General features: G+C 23.1%; 2 protein-coding genes across 3 annotated transcripts in view; both read left to right on the forward strand.

Moving 5' to 3' along the window:
* The window catches only part of LOC105223551 (guanylate kinase), a 164702-nt gene that overhangs the window by 121838 nt on the left and 27149 nt on the right, over positions 1–15715 (forward strand). The gene's annotated exons all lie outside the window — the stretch shown is intronic.
* The window catches only part of LOC125778231 (disheveled-associated activator of morphogenesis 1-like), a 97341-nt gene continuing 95314 nt past the window's right edge, over positions 13689–15715 (forward strand). The window contains exon 1 of the mRNA XM_049454873.1: positions 13689–14284. Coding sequence (XP_049310830.1) covers positions 14237–14284 — 48 coding nt within the window. The 5' untranslated portion in view covers positions 13689–14236. The remainder of the gene's footprint in view (positions 14285–15715) is intronic.

Here is a 15715-nt window from a genome sequence, read left to right on the forward strand (position 1 = left end):
AAATACAACAGCGCTGCTCTCCTACCTAACTAAACTTGCATTAAGAGTGAGAAAAAATATATTTTTGAATAGCACGATAAACGATTTTGCTTTCAAACTACTTAACGGTTGTTTACAATATCATAAGAAAGCTAAAAAGGAGAATCCAAGTGAGCAGAGAGATACCAAAATGGGCTTATAAGCATATTTTAATTACATGCGGTCGTTCCTCTTTCCATAAACACAGTCAATTTCATATAAAAGAGGAGTTGAGGAATAAAAGTATGCTGTGTCATGGGTTATAATCATTTTTGCGTTGCAGTTGCGTAAGTAGATGTTGCAAGAGAGTCTTCGACTCACCTCAATATGTTGGTCCCATTTCAGATACGATCTAAGTTTTATAAAACCCTTTAACTCGAAGACGATTTTTTCAATTTTTTCTAACTCAATAATTTTCCACGATTTATGCTTAATTTTATATATATTAATTTATAAACAAATGAGATAAGTAAAAGCGATCATATAAATGTTAAAAAGCAACAAAATACAAATGTACATAAATTCAAAAAAGTTAATTACTTTTCAATTATTGTTATTCTGAGAACTTCTTAACGGGGAAGTACTAGAAAATAATTGTTTATTAGTGAATTAAAAAGTTGAGGCACTTAGCTTGAAATTGAGTTACCAAATGAATAAAATTAATGTTCATAAAATCAAGTTAAGCTTGTTTTAAAGGACGATAGTGTTCGATAAATGAAAAAGACTTTTTGTTTTCATTAATTCTAGCAGTTGAAATATTAAGGTATTAAATTGAGTCAATTAGTTGAAACAATTAAATTTCAAGTTTAATCAATTATCTAAAACAATATCTTTTAGAACAAGGCAACAATTAGTTCATGCACTTAATTTTTCAAAGGAGTCAAACAAACTTTTTGTTTTAGGAATTTTCATTATTTCCAGCAGCTAAGACATTTAAGTCTTAAACTGTGTCAATATAGTCTCAAATTGAGTCAATTAAATCTTTAATTGAGTCAATTAAATCTTTAATTGAGTCAATTAAATTTTAAATTGAGTCAATTAGTTAAAAAAATTAAGTTTAAATTTAATCAATTAGTTAAAACATATAACAGTTATATACATTTCAAATTTTGTCAAAATAAATAAAGTTTTATGTTGACACAATTGGTTGAGACAATTAAATTTTAAATTTTGTCAAATAGTGAGACAATAGAGCGTTTTATTTTTTCCGATAGTTGGTAGTCCTATCCAAAAAAAAAAGATTTACAAAAAAGTTTTTTAAACGTCAAACTGCAGTACAAAACTTTATCTTTTTCTTCATCTTTAAAGAAAAATAATATCTAAATTACAAAAGTATGTAAGTATTTTCATCTCACTCAATTATATTCTCAAATATTTCTAAATGAACGGTTTTCGGAGCACTTAGCTTGTTGTTATTGTTTTTCACACAGTTTTATTGGAAAATTACCATTTCAATCCGGATGGCGCTTAATTAGACCCACGTATCGATCTGAGGTGGGATTTTGTGCTTCCAGAATAAATACCAAAATACTGCTCACTTTATTTTTCGTACATAGTTTGGCCTTATTTAGCCCCTCCACTTTCGAAACACGTTCTAATCTGCGCCCAGCCACACCAAGTTCATCACCAACAGCACTATTTTGCATTTTTAACACGACTATTTGTTGTTGTTTTTCTTTTTGTCGCATAACATTAGAGCTGCCAGAACATTTAGCGACATAACTGTGACAAACATTTGATATTTAAACGCCGGCACTGAATACATAAACAAATGAGCGCGCTTACCGCCGCAGATTAGCCGCAATTTTCTTTGTTTTAACATTTTTTTTAATTTTTTTATTTTTTAGTATTTAAAGTGGCTTCTTTGCCATTAAAATACTTTGCAAGGTGCGCTGTCGGTTCTCCGCTTATTTTTTACAATGCTTGTAGGTGCGCCTTTTGCCACCAAGTTCGCTGCTTAAGTCTTTTGATTATTAGCGCTTGTAGCTGTTTCGGGTGTAAAAACCATTGTAAATTTGGCGCTTTTAATTTAAGAAAGTAAGCGTAAAAATCCGATTTTTGCACAGTTATGTAACTGGCGATTATGTAGCGGTAAATAATAAATCTGCTGATAGCAACAACAGCAAAAACAACAAATGATTCTTAAATTTCGCCAAGTCATAAGTCGGCAAAATCACTTGGTAACAGCGGCAAGCTGTAAACATTATTAATGTGGGTTGAATAGCTGCTAATTTGTGAGAGAAATATATATTTACAAGAAAAAAGTAAATCTATACAGCTTCACAGTGGCTAATTTACGGCAGAGAAATGAAGTAGTAAGCAGAAAACGCCACCAAAACAAGTAATCAGGCAGTGAGTTTGCAAAAAACGTATATAACGGTTGTTCGTTGGATAGATTTGACGCTTATAGTGCACAGTAGTAAAAAAAAAATTAAAAAAAATATTCTATTTTATTAAAAAAATATTATTATTGAATGAAACAAAATAATTGATTTTATAAAGACTTTATTTTTTGGAAAAAAACATCTTTGGATGCACATATGTACATAAAAAAAACTGTTTTCGAAAAGTTTTAATAAAAATATATTTTTTAAAAGAAAGTTTTGGGATTTTTTTTAACAATCTTTTGATGTAACAAAAATTGGTTTTTTGAAAAATGTTTTCGAAAAAAAAAATTTTTTAACATATTTTGATGTAGAAAGACTATTTTTCTAAAAATCGTTTAAAAAAAATATTGTCGAAATTTTTTGAAATATTAGCAACGTTTTTTTTTAAAAAAAAAAAACAAACAAAAATATGGTTTTGTGGTTTTGGGGTAAGAAAGAGCAGTTTATGTAAAAAAATTTGGAGAAATTATTAAATAAGAAAAAAACTGTTTTAAAAAAATATACGGTTTTGGAAAAGAAAATTTATCGAAATTTTTTAACACAAGTATATTTAAGAAAAATAAAATAATTTCAGAAAACTTATAATTTTGAAAGAAACTGGGCTTAAACAAACTTCTTTTTTTTCTAGTAGAAACTTCTTTCTAAGTACATCTTTTTAAATTCAGACAAAAAAGTTATCTTTTTTTGAAAAAAAAAATTGTTTATGTTGTCAATTTATGACAAAAATTTATTTTTGAAAAATACAATTATTTCTGTAAAAATTTCGTTATGATCTTTTGAAAGAAATTGGGTTTTCAAAATTAATTTTTTGGTAAAAACTACTTTCTACTTTTTTTTAAATAGACAATAAATTTCGTTTTTAAAAATTAAAAAAGAAATTAAAAAAAATTAAAAAAAAAAATTTGGAAAAATATGTAAAAAATCAATGTTTCAAAAAAAGTTAAAAAAAAGAAAATGTTGAAAAAATAAATAAATTTTTTTTGTCAGTAAAAAAAAAATTAAAAATTTAAAAAAAATATATAAAAAAGTATAAAAAACAATGTTTCAAAAAACTTAAAAAAAAGAAAATGTTGAAAAATAAATTAATTTTTTGTTAGTAATAAAATTGTTTCAGAAAAATCGTTTGATTTTTGAAAAAACCTGACCTTTGGGGAATAACTTTTTTTTTATTTTTTTTTTGCATTAAGACGAAAAATTTGTTTTTAAAAGTTTTTTTGAAGAAAAAATTGTTCAACAGTTTCGAATTTTTTTTTACCGTAGGAAAAAAATAATGTACCGTTTTGATGTTAAAAAAATAATGATTTTTGGAAAATAATTTTTAACTTTTTTTTTCAAAAGAAATGTTTTTACATAAATTTATATAACAGTTTTTTGAAAAAGATTGATTTTATTATCCGTTGAACTTAATTTTGGTATTGTGCTAGTAATAAAATTAATATAAAAGAAATTGAAAAATAATCACTAAAAACCTGGAGACAAGTTTAAAGTAAGATACATACTAATATAAACATATATACATACATACATTCATTTAAACCTACGCACATTTAAATAGACATATTTTACTTGATTTATTTCATTTATCTTTCATTGATTTTTATTTACTCATCTTCTATTCTCATATGCAGTGCCTAACTACTGCCAGAGTAAACTTAAAAAATCTTTCTAAACTCAAATGACCTTAAATCAAATGGTATATTAGTACTACTGCTCTTTATTAATTTTACATATACACATATATCTTAAAAGCAAACCAATCAGCAAAAATAATAAAACATTAGTAAATTGTGTTATACTATAATTGCTGCGCTATCGAAAATCTGCTGTGCTCCAATTTTGCTTGCTTAATTGAGCTGTTAGTTTTGTAAATCAATTACCTCAACAAATGTTTATTTAAGTGGTGAACTGTCCAGTAGTTACCGTTGACCTTTAGGTCGGCTTAGCGAAGCTTTAGAGCGTCAATGACGTTAGTGATGCTGTTTCGATAAGTGATTTAGGTTTCATTGGTCTCAATTCTCTTTTGAATTTTCAATTTCTCAATTTGCAGCTCTATCATAATCACAAGGAAGTTACTAAAGAAAAAATATTTTTTTTTGAAAAAAAAAGTATAAAAAACAAACATGTTTTTTTTAGTTCTAAATTTTTTCAACTTTTTAGAACATGTTTTTTTAATATTCAATAGCAATTTCTTTAATATATTTTCAAATCTTCTTTCACAACATTTTTCTTTACTCTTTTTCAATCATGTCTATTAAAAAAAATTTTTTGTGTGTTATATGTATTTATTTTTTATTTTTAAATACAATTATTTTCTAAAAATCAAACTATTTTTTAACATTGTTTAATATTGAGTAATAAACTCTCAAGTGCCAATAAAAAAATTCAAATAATTATAAATAAAAAAAATATAAATCTTATGAATTTTGGAATTGAAACAACGAAGAAGTCGCGAGGAAATTACTAGACAAATTATTCGAAATCAATTTAAAAAAAGTGTCATAAAAAGTTCGTATTTCTGTTTTAAAACCATTTGGAAATATTTTTCATAAAAAATTGTTCTTTGCTTTTCACCTTTCTCATAAAAACCTACTTTTTGCTTCATTTTAATAAAATCAAATAAATTAAAGGAATATTTTAAAAGAATACACGTGTTTTTTAAACAATTATCCCATTTTTTTTTAATTTTAAGTTTTTGGAAAATTGATTGACTGAAATTCAGAATTAAATTTATCTGTTGAAAAAACAATCGTTTTGTGGTAAAATTTTGTATAAATTATCTTTTTAATGAAAGATTCAAACAAGTCTCTGCTAATGTGTTTTAGAAAAATTCTTTTGTGATGAATTTTCTAAATATTTTTCTGATATTTTTGAAAAAAAACATTACAATAAATATGTACATATTTTTGTTTTTTTTTTCAGAAAATTTTTGATTGAAAAAATTCTGAACACAAAATTTTCTTTTTAAAAAACTGTTTTATTAAGTAATTAAAATTAAATTAATTTAAATTAATTTTTCTTGACGTAGGAAAACAAATTTCAGAATATAAAATTTTTATATATACATATTTGTTAAAAATAAAATTTAATTTTATTAATTAATTAATTTTTAATTAAATAAAATTAAATTAATTTTTGCTATTTTTTTTGTTGTAGGAAAAAACTTTGAAAAAAAATCAGAGTAAAAATTTGGTTTTCGAAAAAAATTTAAATTAAATAGTTAAAATTAAATTAAATTAATTTATTTTTTTTTTTTGTAGCAAAAAAACAATTTTTAAAATTAGTAGTTGAATTAAACCCTTTTTGAATTTTTTTTGCAGCAAAAATGCTTTATGAAAAAATACATAAATAAAAATCAATTGACGAAAATTAACAATTTAGTCTATCTGTTTATTTTTTTTTTAATTGCGTATTCGAAATTACAATATTTTACTTATTATATTTAAAATTTATGTTTCAAACTTTTTTCAAACTCAATTAGTTTCAAAATTTTTTAAAATTTATGACCGATATATATTTGTGATATCAAATCGGCAAAAAAACATTTTTAAAATTTTTTTTGAAAATTTAGGGTTTCAGTGTTTTTTTTTAACTATTTTACTTCTTTTATTTTTTTATTCCGTAACAATTATAAAATTATTATTAAATAAAAACAAACAATAACACATAAAAGTGCAATATCATATGATTAAAAAAGTTAATATAATTTATAAAAATCATTTAACTAATCACTGTGAAATTTTTGTGAAATTGTTGCCATAAAAAGCACTTTTCTCTTATAGATGTCATTAAAATAATTTCCACCAAAATCTATTCGCCTAAACGCAATATCATGTGTCTACGCACTTCAAACTGGCTAATAAACAAATATTAAAAATTACCTCAATGCGCGCTTATTATTCATTTCAATTTAATGCTGCGTTTAATGTTGCAATTTGCCATAAGTAAATCACCAGCCTTAACAGTGACGGCTAAAAAAGACCAACCCGCGAAACCAAACACTCGCTGAGCCCTAGCCTCTTCGTACACAGCACAAACGAAAGACTTAAGCGAGCAACTCGTTTTGGCACAGCAAACAACAAATCACAGCAGACCGCGCAAAAATGCTGGTGCAGCATAAAGTTATGAAACCAACAACTAAGCAAAGTGCCGCTAGTGAGCTGGAGAGCAACTTGCGCGCTCTTACTTTACACATTTGATTTTGCGCTCTTAAAGCAAAGCAAAGAAAGCAAAACTAATAAATATATTAAATGGCTGTAAAGCACCTGTCTTTGCATGACTTCGACTTGTTTTAGCGCTTTTTTCTAACAACAAAATTATATACACATACATATGTATGTGGGCATATATGACGACTCATTGCTCACACACGCTCAGCAGTCTTCTTGCTTTCCTTGTAAGCCGTGTCTTTGCTCGTGTTTTTCATGCTTTTGCTGCGCTTTACCGTTTGCTGTTTGCTCTGCTCGCAGCTGGTGTTGTTGTCTTTGCAATCTCTTGGCCAAGTTAAAGTCTACGCCTGCAATCTCAAACGGTTTGCAGACGTTGAGTGCGACGCACGCTTTCATGTTACGCGCTCGCTGGACTTTTACGTTAACAATTTACGGAAAAATCGAGTTACAAAAGTGTCAAAGATATACAAGAAGAACAAATTTTGTTAAATATTGACGTGTTAGTATGGATTAAAAAATATTGTGTTATAAAATATGGTTAAAAATTAATAAATTATTATATGTGAATATTAAACTTGATTAGAAATAATGTGTGGTGACTTTAAAATGATGACAAATAGTAAATCATGGTTTTTGTGCCTAGGAATATGAAAAAATTTTATTGAAAAAATAAAAAAAAAATTATTGTAATAATAAAAAAAAATTATTGAAAAAATACAGAAAAAAAAATTTGGTAAAAATTTTACTAAAAAAAATTGTAAGAAAAAATTATTAAAAAAATATATAAGTGAAGAACAACAGATAACTGGTTAGGAATATAACTAAATTGCAGATGAAAATTATATTATATAATTTTAAAATACATGATATTATTAAAATAAATAATGTGTTGCTAAAAATGGATTTTGGTTATAACTTATATATATTTTAATATTCTAAAAAAAAAATACTTTTAAAAAATTTAAGACAAATAAAAATAGCAATTAACAGTAAAAAATAAAAATAAAATTAAAAATAGTGGTAATTTATATAAAAAATTAAAAATAAAATTTGAAACAAATTTAATTTTGTGTATTAATGTATTATGACGAAAAAAAAAATCTAAACTTATAATAAATCTAAATCTACTAAAAAAAAAAATAAATTGCAGAACAAAGTATCAGTAAAGTCAATTTAAAGCAATTTTGTAATTATGAAATGATTTAAACAAAGAAAATAATATGTCATATAATAAAAATATATTTTGCGATAAAGTGTAACCCATTATACTAAAATAAAAAAATATATATCTAAAAAAAATTTTAATTAAAAAAAATTTAAGAAGAAACGGCAGCAGAAATGAAATTAAAAAAAAAAATAATTAAAGAAATAATTAAAATAATACTAAAAAATTAATTAAAAATTACAGTAAAAATTAAATTAGAAAAAATTAATTAAAGAAGTAATTAAAATAATACTAAAAAATTTATTAAAAATTACAGTAAAAATTAAATTAGAAAAAAAATAATTAAAGAAATATTTAAAATAATACTAAAAAATTATTTAAAAATTGCAGCAAAAATGTTAAGTTCCTAAATAAATAAAAATGTAAAACAAAAGTTGAAAACTTAAAAAACAATTTATGAAAGTTTTGAAAAGAAAAAAAAACAAATGTCTTGGCAACAAAATGTGTTTGGCAAAAAACATACAATTTTTTATAGGACAAAATTAAAAAAATTTAAAAAAAAATAAAATCAGAAAAATAATAATAATAAATAATAATATTTTTTAAATTAAAATTTATGAAAAAAAACAAGCAGCAGAATCACTAAGTTCCCATATAAAAATTAAATAAAAAAAGAATTATACAAAATATCAAAGCCAACAAATATTAAAAATCCTTAAAAAATGTTTTGAAAATGAGCCAACTAAAGAACTTAAAACAATCTTTTCGTTATAAAATTATAAAAATAAAAAAAATTATAAAAATAAAAAATTAAAATTCTCAAAAAAAAAATTAATTATTTCAGTTCCCAAAAAAGTAAACAAAATTATTAATTATTAGAATTTCTCAAAGCTTTAAATTAATATTATAAATAAAAATATAATATTAAATAAATGAAAATTTACAAAAGGATTAGCTGAAAACTAATATATGAAAATTTTCAAAAATAAATCTTAAGAAAAAATAATAATAAATTAAAAAAGTTAAATTAAATTAAAAAAAATTTTAATTAAATTAATATATATTAATTAAATTAAATTTAATAAAAAAATTTAAAAAAAATTTTAATTAAATTTAACTTTTTTAAAATAATAAAAAAAAAAACAAAGTAAAAATAATAATATAGAAAATAAATCACTCATTTCATTTTAAAAAATTTACAAAATCGTACATAATACAAAAGGTTGTCCCTCAAACATCGCTAATTAATCTCAACACAAAAAATTTCATTCGAAGTACGCAAAACAACAACACACCCGCTGCGCCAACACTTTCATTCTCATTCAAGCAAATGAAAACGAAATTGAAATCGAAATTACTAAGCAAACAAATTTAAATAATGCCCAAATACAAAGGCTGAAGAGCCACCAAAGTGTAGTAGAAAATTACAGCAGCCAAAAACAACAAGAAAAAAATAGTAGTAAGAAACCAAACAACTAAGCAAACACGCAAACGAATCGAACATGAAAAAGTACAAACGCAAATATATGTACATTGTATGTTTATGTATGTATTCATGCATTCATGTATGTGTGTGTGTATTCACCGAAAATTAGAAAATGAGCAGTAACATTTTGAATTTGTTATTTGTAACTACTGTGAAAGAGCCACCACTTAGCTTTTACTAACCATGCCGCTATAACTTAATGAATATACATACAAACATATGTGAATTTTTGTATATCTGTATGCATATGCGATCATGTATGCATGTGCAAGCTCGCACGAAAAATACTTAAAATATTTGTTGATTTTTGTTTCTTCTTCTTCTGACTTGCTTAATAGCGCTTAAAAGACATTTGTTGAAGTGCAGGAAAATTTTTATGAACATACATACATTCACATAAGTTATAAGTACATATCGATTAGCATACATATGTACAATATGTGAGGAGATGAAGTACTAAAAATTTTAAAATTTCTCAACTCTTGACGAGAGTTAATTATTTTTGAAATAATATTTCTCATACTTTGCTAAATTCATATATTTTAGTAAGTTTTTTGAGTTTTTTGAAAATTTTCGTAATTTTAGTTAATTCTTATTAAATTTCGCTTAATGTTAATTTAAGAAATTAGGTGTGATAAAATAAAGCACTAAAATCGAAAATTATGTTTTTAATATAAAAAAATTTTAAAACGTCATTTATTTTACCATTTTCTATTAATTTATTTTAATATAATATATTTTAATTTTAACAATTTTTATTTAGTAACATATTTTTTTTAATTTTAATTAGCTTTTATTTTATTTTATATTACTTTTTGAATTTTTTTATTTTATCGCATCTAATTTTTTCCTAAGTTTTATTTTACTTAATTTTTATTTTTTTTTTTATTTTTTCGATTTTCCTGTTTTAATATTTTTTTTTTTTTAATTTCAATTCAGTTCTATTAAATTTTCTTGCTATTTTTATTAGTTTTTATTTTATTTTATATTACCTTTTGCATATTTTTATTTTATCGCATCTAATTTTTTCTTAAGTTTTATTCTACTTAATTTTTATTTTTATTATTTTTATTATTTTTTTTTTTATTTTTTCGTTTTTCCTGTTTTAATTTTAATATTTTTCTTTTAAATTCAATTCAGTTCTATTAAATTTTCTTGTATTATACACTTTGAGATATTTTTATATATTAAATTTTATTTTATTTCAACTTTTCTTAATTTTTAATTCATTAATATGTAAACAAAATTAAACAAATTTTCTCCCAAAAAATATTTAATTTTTTCTCTTAATTTTTTAATTTCAATAATTTCAATTTTAACTTTTTCCCTGAACTTTCATTAATTTTTTCCCTCCAATTTCATTAATTTTCCATTTTTAATTTTATTAATAACTTTTAATTTAATTATAGTGGTTTTTAATTTATTTTAGTGTCATGGAACCCTTAGAATTTTCTTATTTTATCGTATTAATTTTTTAATTATTGCTAATTTTTCTTAATTTTTTACTTAATTTTTTGACAGTGTTTATTTTTAATTTAATTTAATTTAAGTTTTTATTTTAATTAATTTTTATGTAATTAATCTCTAAGTTCATTGCATTTAATCATTTATTTTGCTTAGTTCTTCTGACTTGTACTACTCAATTTATGTTATTTCTTTCCTCTTGCTTTCCTTTATTTTTTTTTCTTTGCACTAATTACTTGTTTTAGTTTAATTATAATTTTTGGTGAAATTTTTTTTTTTTCAATTTTTAACAGAATATTTTTCTTAACTCTAATTTATTAACTCTAATTAATTTATACTGCAGCTTAATTTAATGAAATTTCTTAATTTTTTTTACAATTAAAATTTTAATTATTTATATTTTTAAAAAACTTCAAATTTATTTAAAATAAAATTTGTGAATTTTTTACAATTAAATTTTTTTTATATATTTGGAACACTTCAAATTTCATTTAAAATTAATTTTCAAATTTTTTTAAAATTAAATATTACTATTTTAATTATTTGAGAAAATTATTTTAAAATTTTTTTCCTAATAATTGAAGTAAAATTTATTCAAGCAAATTCGATAAATTAAAAAAAAGATATCAGTTTTAGTAAATTGTTTGAAATTAAAAAAATTAAAAATAAAAGATTTTTTGATATAATTAAGTACTTTATAATATTATTTAATACAATTTTTAATACAATTTATTTATTTAATACAATTTTTCAGGGTCATGTTTAAGTTTAGGTTCTAATAAATGTTTTTAATTTTTTCAACAATTTTATATTTTTTATTAATTATAATAAATTTAATTTAATTTAATAGATTTCCATATAAAATACGGTCTTAAAATAAAATCAATTTTTTGATTTTTTATTTTATAATTATTTTTCCTGATTTCTCAAATTTTGAAATTAATGAAACTATTTTAAATTTTCCAATTAATTTTATTTCTGCAGTACTTAAATGCTTTTTAATTTTTTTATTTATTTAATTGTTTTTTATTTTTTCTTTTCATCGCGTAAGCGGTTTCTACGCCAATTAAGAAGAAAAAGAATTGTTGTTTTTGCTAAATTTAGATTATTATATAAAAAAAATTTTTTGCGTTTCTTGGTTGTAGATTTTTTTTAAATACATTATTTTAAATAATTTTTTAATTATTTTTTTTTTCAATGTTAATTAATTTTATTTTTTATAAGATTTATATTATATTATTCAGTTATATTTTTTTATATTATATTACTTATAATTATATTTAATTGTACTTTATTTTTAATTTATTTCATTTTCTTAGTTTTTTTATTTTTTCTTATTTTTAATATTTATGTTTTTATTAGTTTCATATTTTTTGTTTTATACCTCAACTTCTGCAATTTTTCTCGCAAACCGGTGCTGCACTTTCCCATTTTCGTCTTGTCGAAACGCATCGGTAATCGCCGATAACAACAACATTTAAATTTACCACAACAAATATGCAGTGGAAAGCTGTAACGGCTGCTTTGAGTGCCGCACGCTGAAAACGCATATCAAATATTAGCCGGTGTGAATTACCAAGCGCTAACAAAGCGCTGAAGAAGAAGAAGACCGAAAAAGAAAAACAAATTTATTTACATACATACATACATATGTATGTATATTCATCTGTACATGCGTGGAAATGCTTAGAGTAAACGTAAGGAGAGTTCGGCGACCGTCGTCATATTGTGTGAATGCTCTTGTTGTAATATTGGCGCCATAACTGCTGTACATAGTTATTTAACTTTTTTTAATGTTTTTAAAAATTAATTTCTTTTGCCATTTATCAGTTGCTTTGAATCTCGCGGACAATCATAAAACGCATGAATTGCGTATGTCGTAATTGCTTCCGAGAAGGCGGCTACATATAACGACATGCGCGTGACAACGAAATAAATACAAAAAAATTATTAAGAAAATTAAATAAAATAATAAAAGATTTAAAACTCAAAAACAAAAAAAAATTTTAATTGATAAAAAAAAATATTAAAAAAAAAATGAAAATAAAAAATTTAAGTTAAAAAATTTATTAATTAAAAAAAAAACGAAAACCAAAATAACTAAAAAAAAAATAGAAACTTTCAAAAACAAAAATTGTTTAGGAAATGTTAAAAGGTTTAAAAATAAAAAAATTAAATTAAAATGAAATAAAAAAATTTAAGTATTTTTTTTAATTCATAACAAAAATTTGAAAAAAAACTAAAATTAAAAAAAAAACAAAAACAAAACTAAATTTGTGAAAAAATAAAAGCTTTCAAAAATATATTTCTTAAAAAAAAGCCTTATAAGGACTAAAAAATATACATATATGTATAATAAAATTCAATAAAAACAATGAATTACTAAAATGCCAAAAAGTTAAAAGAATATAAAATATTGGAAAAAAAAACAACTTAAAACTAAAAAAAGTCGAAAACACACTTTTTTCAATTTTCAAAAATAAGTTTTTTTTTAGAAAGCGTTAAAATGCTTACAAATACAACAGAAAGGGTTAAAAAATATATCTTTAAATTTTTGAAAAAATGTTAATTTTCAAAAAAGATTTTGAAAACAAAAGAAAATTTACATAAATTAAAAATTTTCAAAAAGTTAATTTTTTCTTTAAAAAAAAATTTTCAAAAAGATTTAACTTTTGAATATTTTTATTTTATATAAATTTTTTTTTTGTTTTCAAAATTTTTTAAAAAATTTAAATTTTTTGAAAAAAATTTAATAATGCTTTATTTTTTTACATAAATTAAAAATTTTCAAAAATTTAATTTTTATAAAAATTTTTTTTTAAGAAAAAATTAAATTTTTGAAAATTTTGAAAATTGATTTTTTAACAATTTTCTTTTTTTTAACAAATTTCTTTTTTAACAAATTTTCTTCTTAATAAATAAAATAATAGTTTTCTTAAAAATTTAAATATTTTTAATTTATGTAAATTTAAAAAAAATAAAATTTTTCAAAAAAGATTATGAAAATTAAAAAAAAAGTGTTTTGTGGCCGTAAATATCAACAACTCTACAACAATAACGCAACATTGCAAGTGAGCAATTTTAAAGTGACTTGTTAAACGCGGTTTTCTTAAAGAAAAACAACAAAATCATAAAAATTACAACAACACAAGATCACGTACTCAATTCGCACGACCTCTGAACTGACCAGCGCACCAGTCGCCAGCGTGTAGTGCCACACATTTACCTACAGCAACTAAAACAATAAAACTTTATATGTTATTGTTGTTGTTGCTGGTGTTGCACGTTAACGTACTTGTTTTAAATTGTGCTTTTGTTTTGCTGTGCTTCATTTCATTGTGCTTCCTTTTACTTTGTTTTTGCTTTGCGCATGCGTGCGCCAGCTTTTATACGCCACATCTTTGGAATTTTTCACACACCGCAACAGCATTTTGTTGTGCAATTTTGTGAATGGCCAACAGGCATCGATTACAATCAAACGCGCAAAATCTACAGCGACAGCAATTAATACAACAACAACAACGAAAGCAACAGCAAACACACATACAAAATGTGTTCAAAAAATCAAATGAGTGTACTCATGGAGAAATTGAATACGGTAAGTGAAGGGGAGACCATTTTATTTTGACGTGAATAATTGTTTTGCAACAAGACGAGGAAGGAAGCTGCAAAAAGCTTGAAAAAAAAAAAATTGAAAACTTTATTTTTTTGGAAAATTAAAAACAAAGTATGATATGAGACAACAGTTTATTTACAAAATGGAAAAATGTTATTTATCAAAATTGTAAAAAAAAGTTTGACATCTGGAAAAATATTTTATTTGATATGCTACGATCTCAAATTGTGATGTGATAAATTTGAAATTTTAGCAGATCCATTCACTTTTTTCTAATGTAAAGTCAGTTTAGAATTGCTTCTCCAGCTTCTAATCGTATTTGTAAATTTTACTCGCTTTTTACGCTTTTTAATCAATGTCTCTAATATTATTTGTAATTTTGAAGTTTTGAAGATTTCAGTCTTGCCAAGCATGTCTAACGATGCATTAAACCTCTTTCACTCCATTATGTCCGCTCTGAGCCATCATGTGCTCCTAATGAAGTTCATCAATACAAAAAGTGTTTACTGTATAACCTGCAAGACACCGTGAAGAAATTCTCGACCGATAGTCGCGATTCTTTTACGATACAACGCATGTAAGATGTCCTATAGTTTCTTCTTTTTTTATCTCTTGATAACATTTTACAAATGCCATTGTATGGTGTTCCAAGCTTGATGACATATCTTCCATTAAAACAGTGATCCATTTGCACTCCTACTAGAGTTTTTATGTCATTCCTTTCCAACTCTAATAGTCGGCATGTGCGGTGCATATTTCTCACCTGATTTTAGCAAAGCATAACACACAGTGTCCAGTTTAAAGCAACTTAGAAGATAAAACAATTCATAAATAAGAACTACAGTGAAAGCTGCATTGAATGGACGCTCTTTTCCGTTCGTTCAGGATTTTCTTAAATTTTTTTTATGTTTTAATAAGCATAACTAAGCCCAAATTATAATCTCTAATTATAAATATAGTTTTAATTTAGAACGTTTAATGAGTAAAGCACAAATTAGCTTTTCTGTGTTTATACAAAAGCGGCCGATTTAAAGTGATATACTAAACTCCACGTTTCAATTAAACAAAAATAAAATAAAATATTAATTTAAAATATAGTGTAAATTAAAAAATAAAAAAATATAATTTTTTCATCGCAAATCAGTCTCTTACATTTCGAGTTCATTTTGAAAAGCTCACTATCTTTCAATTGATTTTTCTATAACTGAATGTCTTTTGTTTTTAATTTTAATATTTTTGATTAATAACATGCCAATATTTTATTTCTGAATAAAAAATTTCTATACCGACAAAAGTACCGCTATAAAGTGTAGTCAAATATGCACAATACTTGAAAATTTTGAGTGGTAAGATTTGCGTGGCCAAGAGTGTATATACATAAATACAAGTATATTTCTGTTGTGCGCACACTCT

Source organism: Bactrocera dorsalis, chromosome 4 (genome assembly GCF_023373825.1).
Source record: "Bactrocera dorsalis isolate Fly_Bdor chromosome 4, ASM2337382v1, whole genome shotgun sequence".
Classification (NCBI taxonomy): domain Eukaryota; kingdom Metazoa; phylum Arthropoda; class Insecta; order Diptera; family Tephritidae; genus Bactrocera; species Bactrocera dorsalis.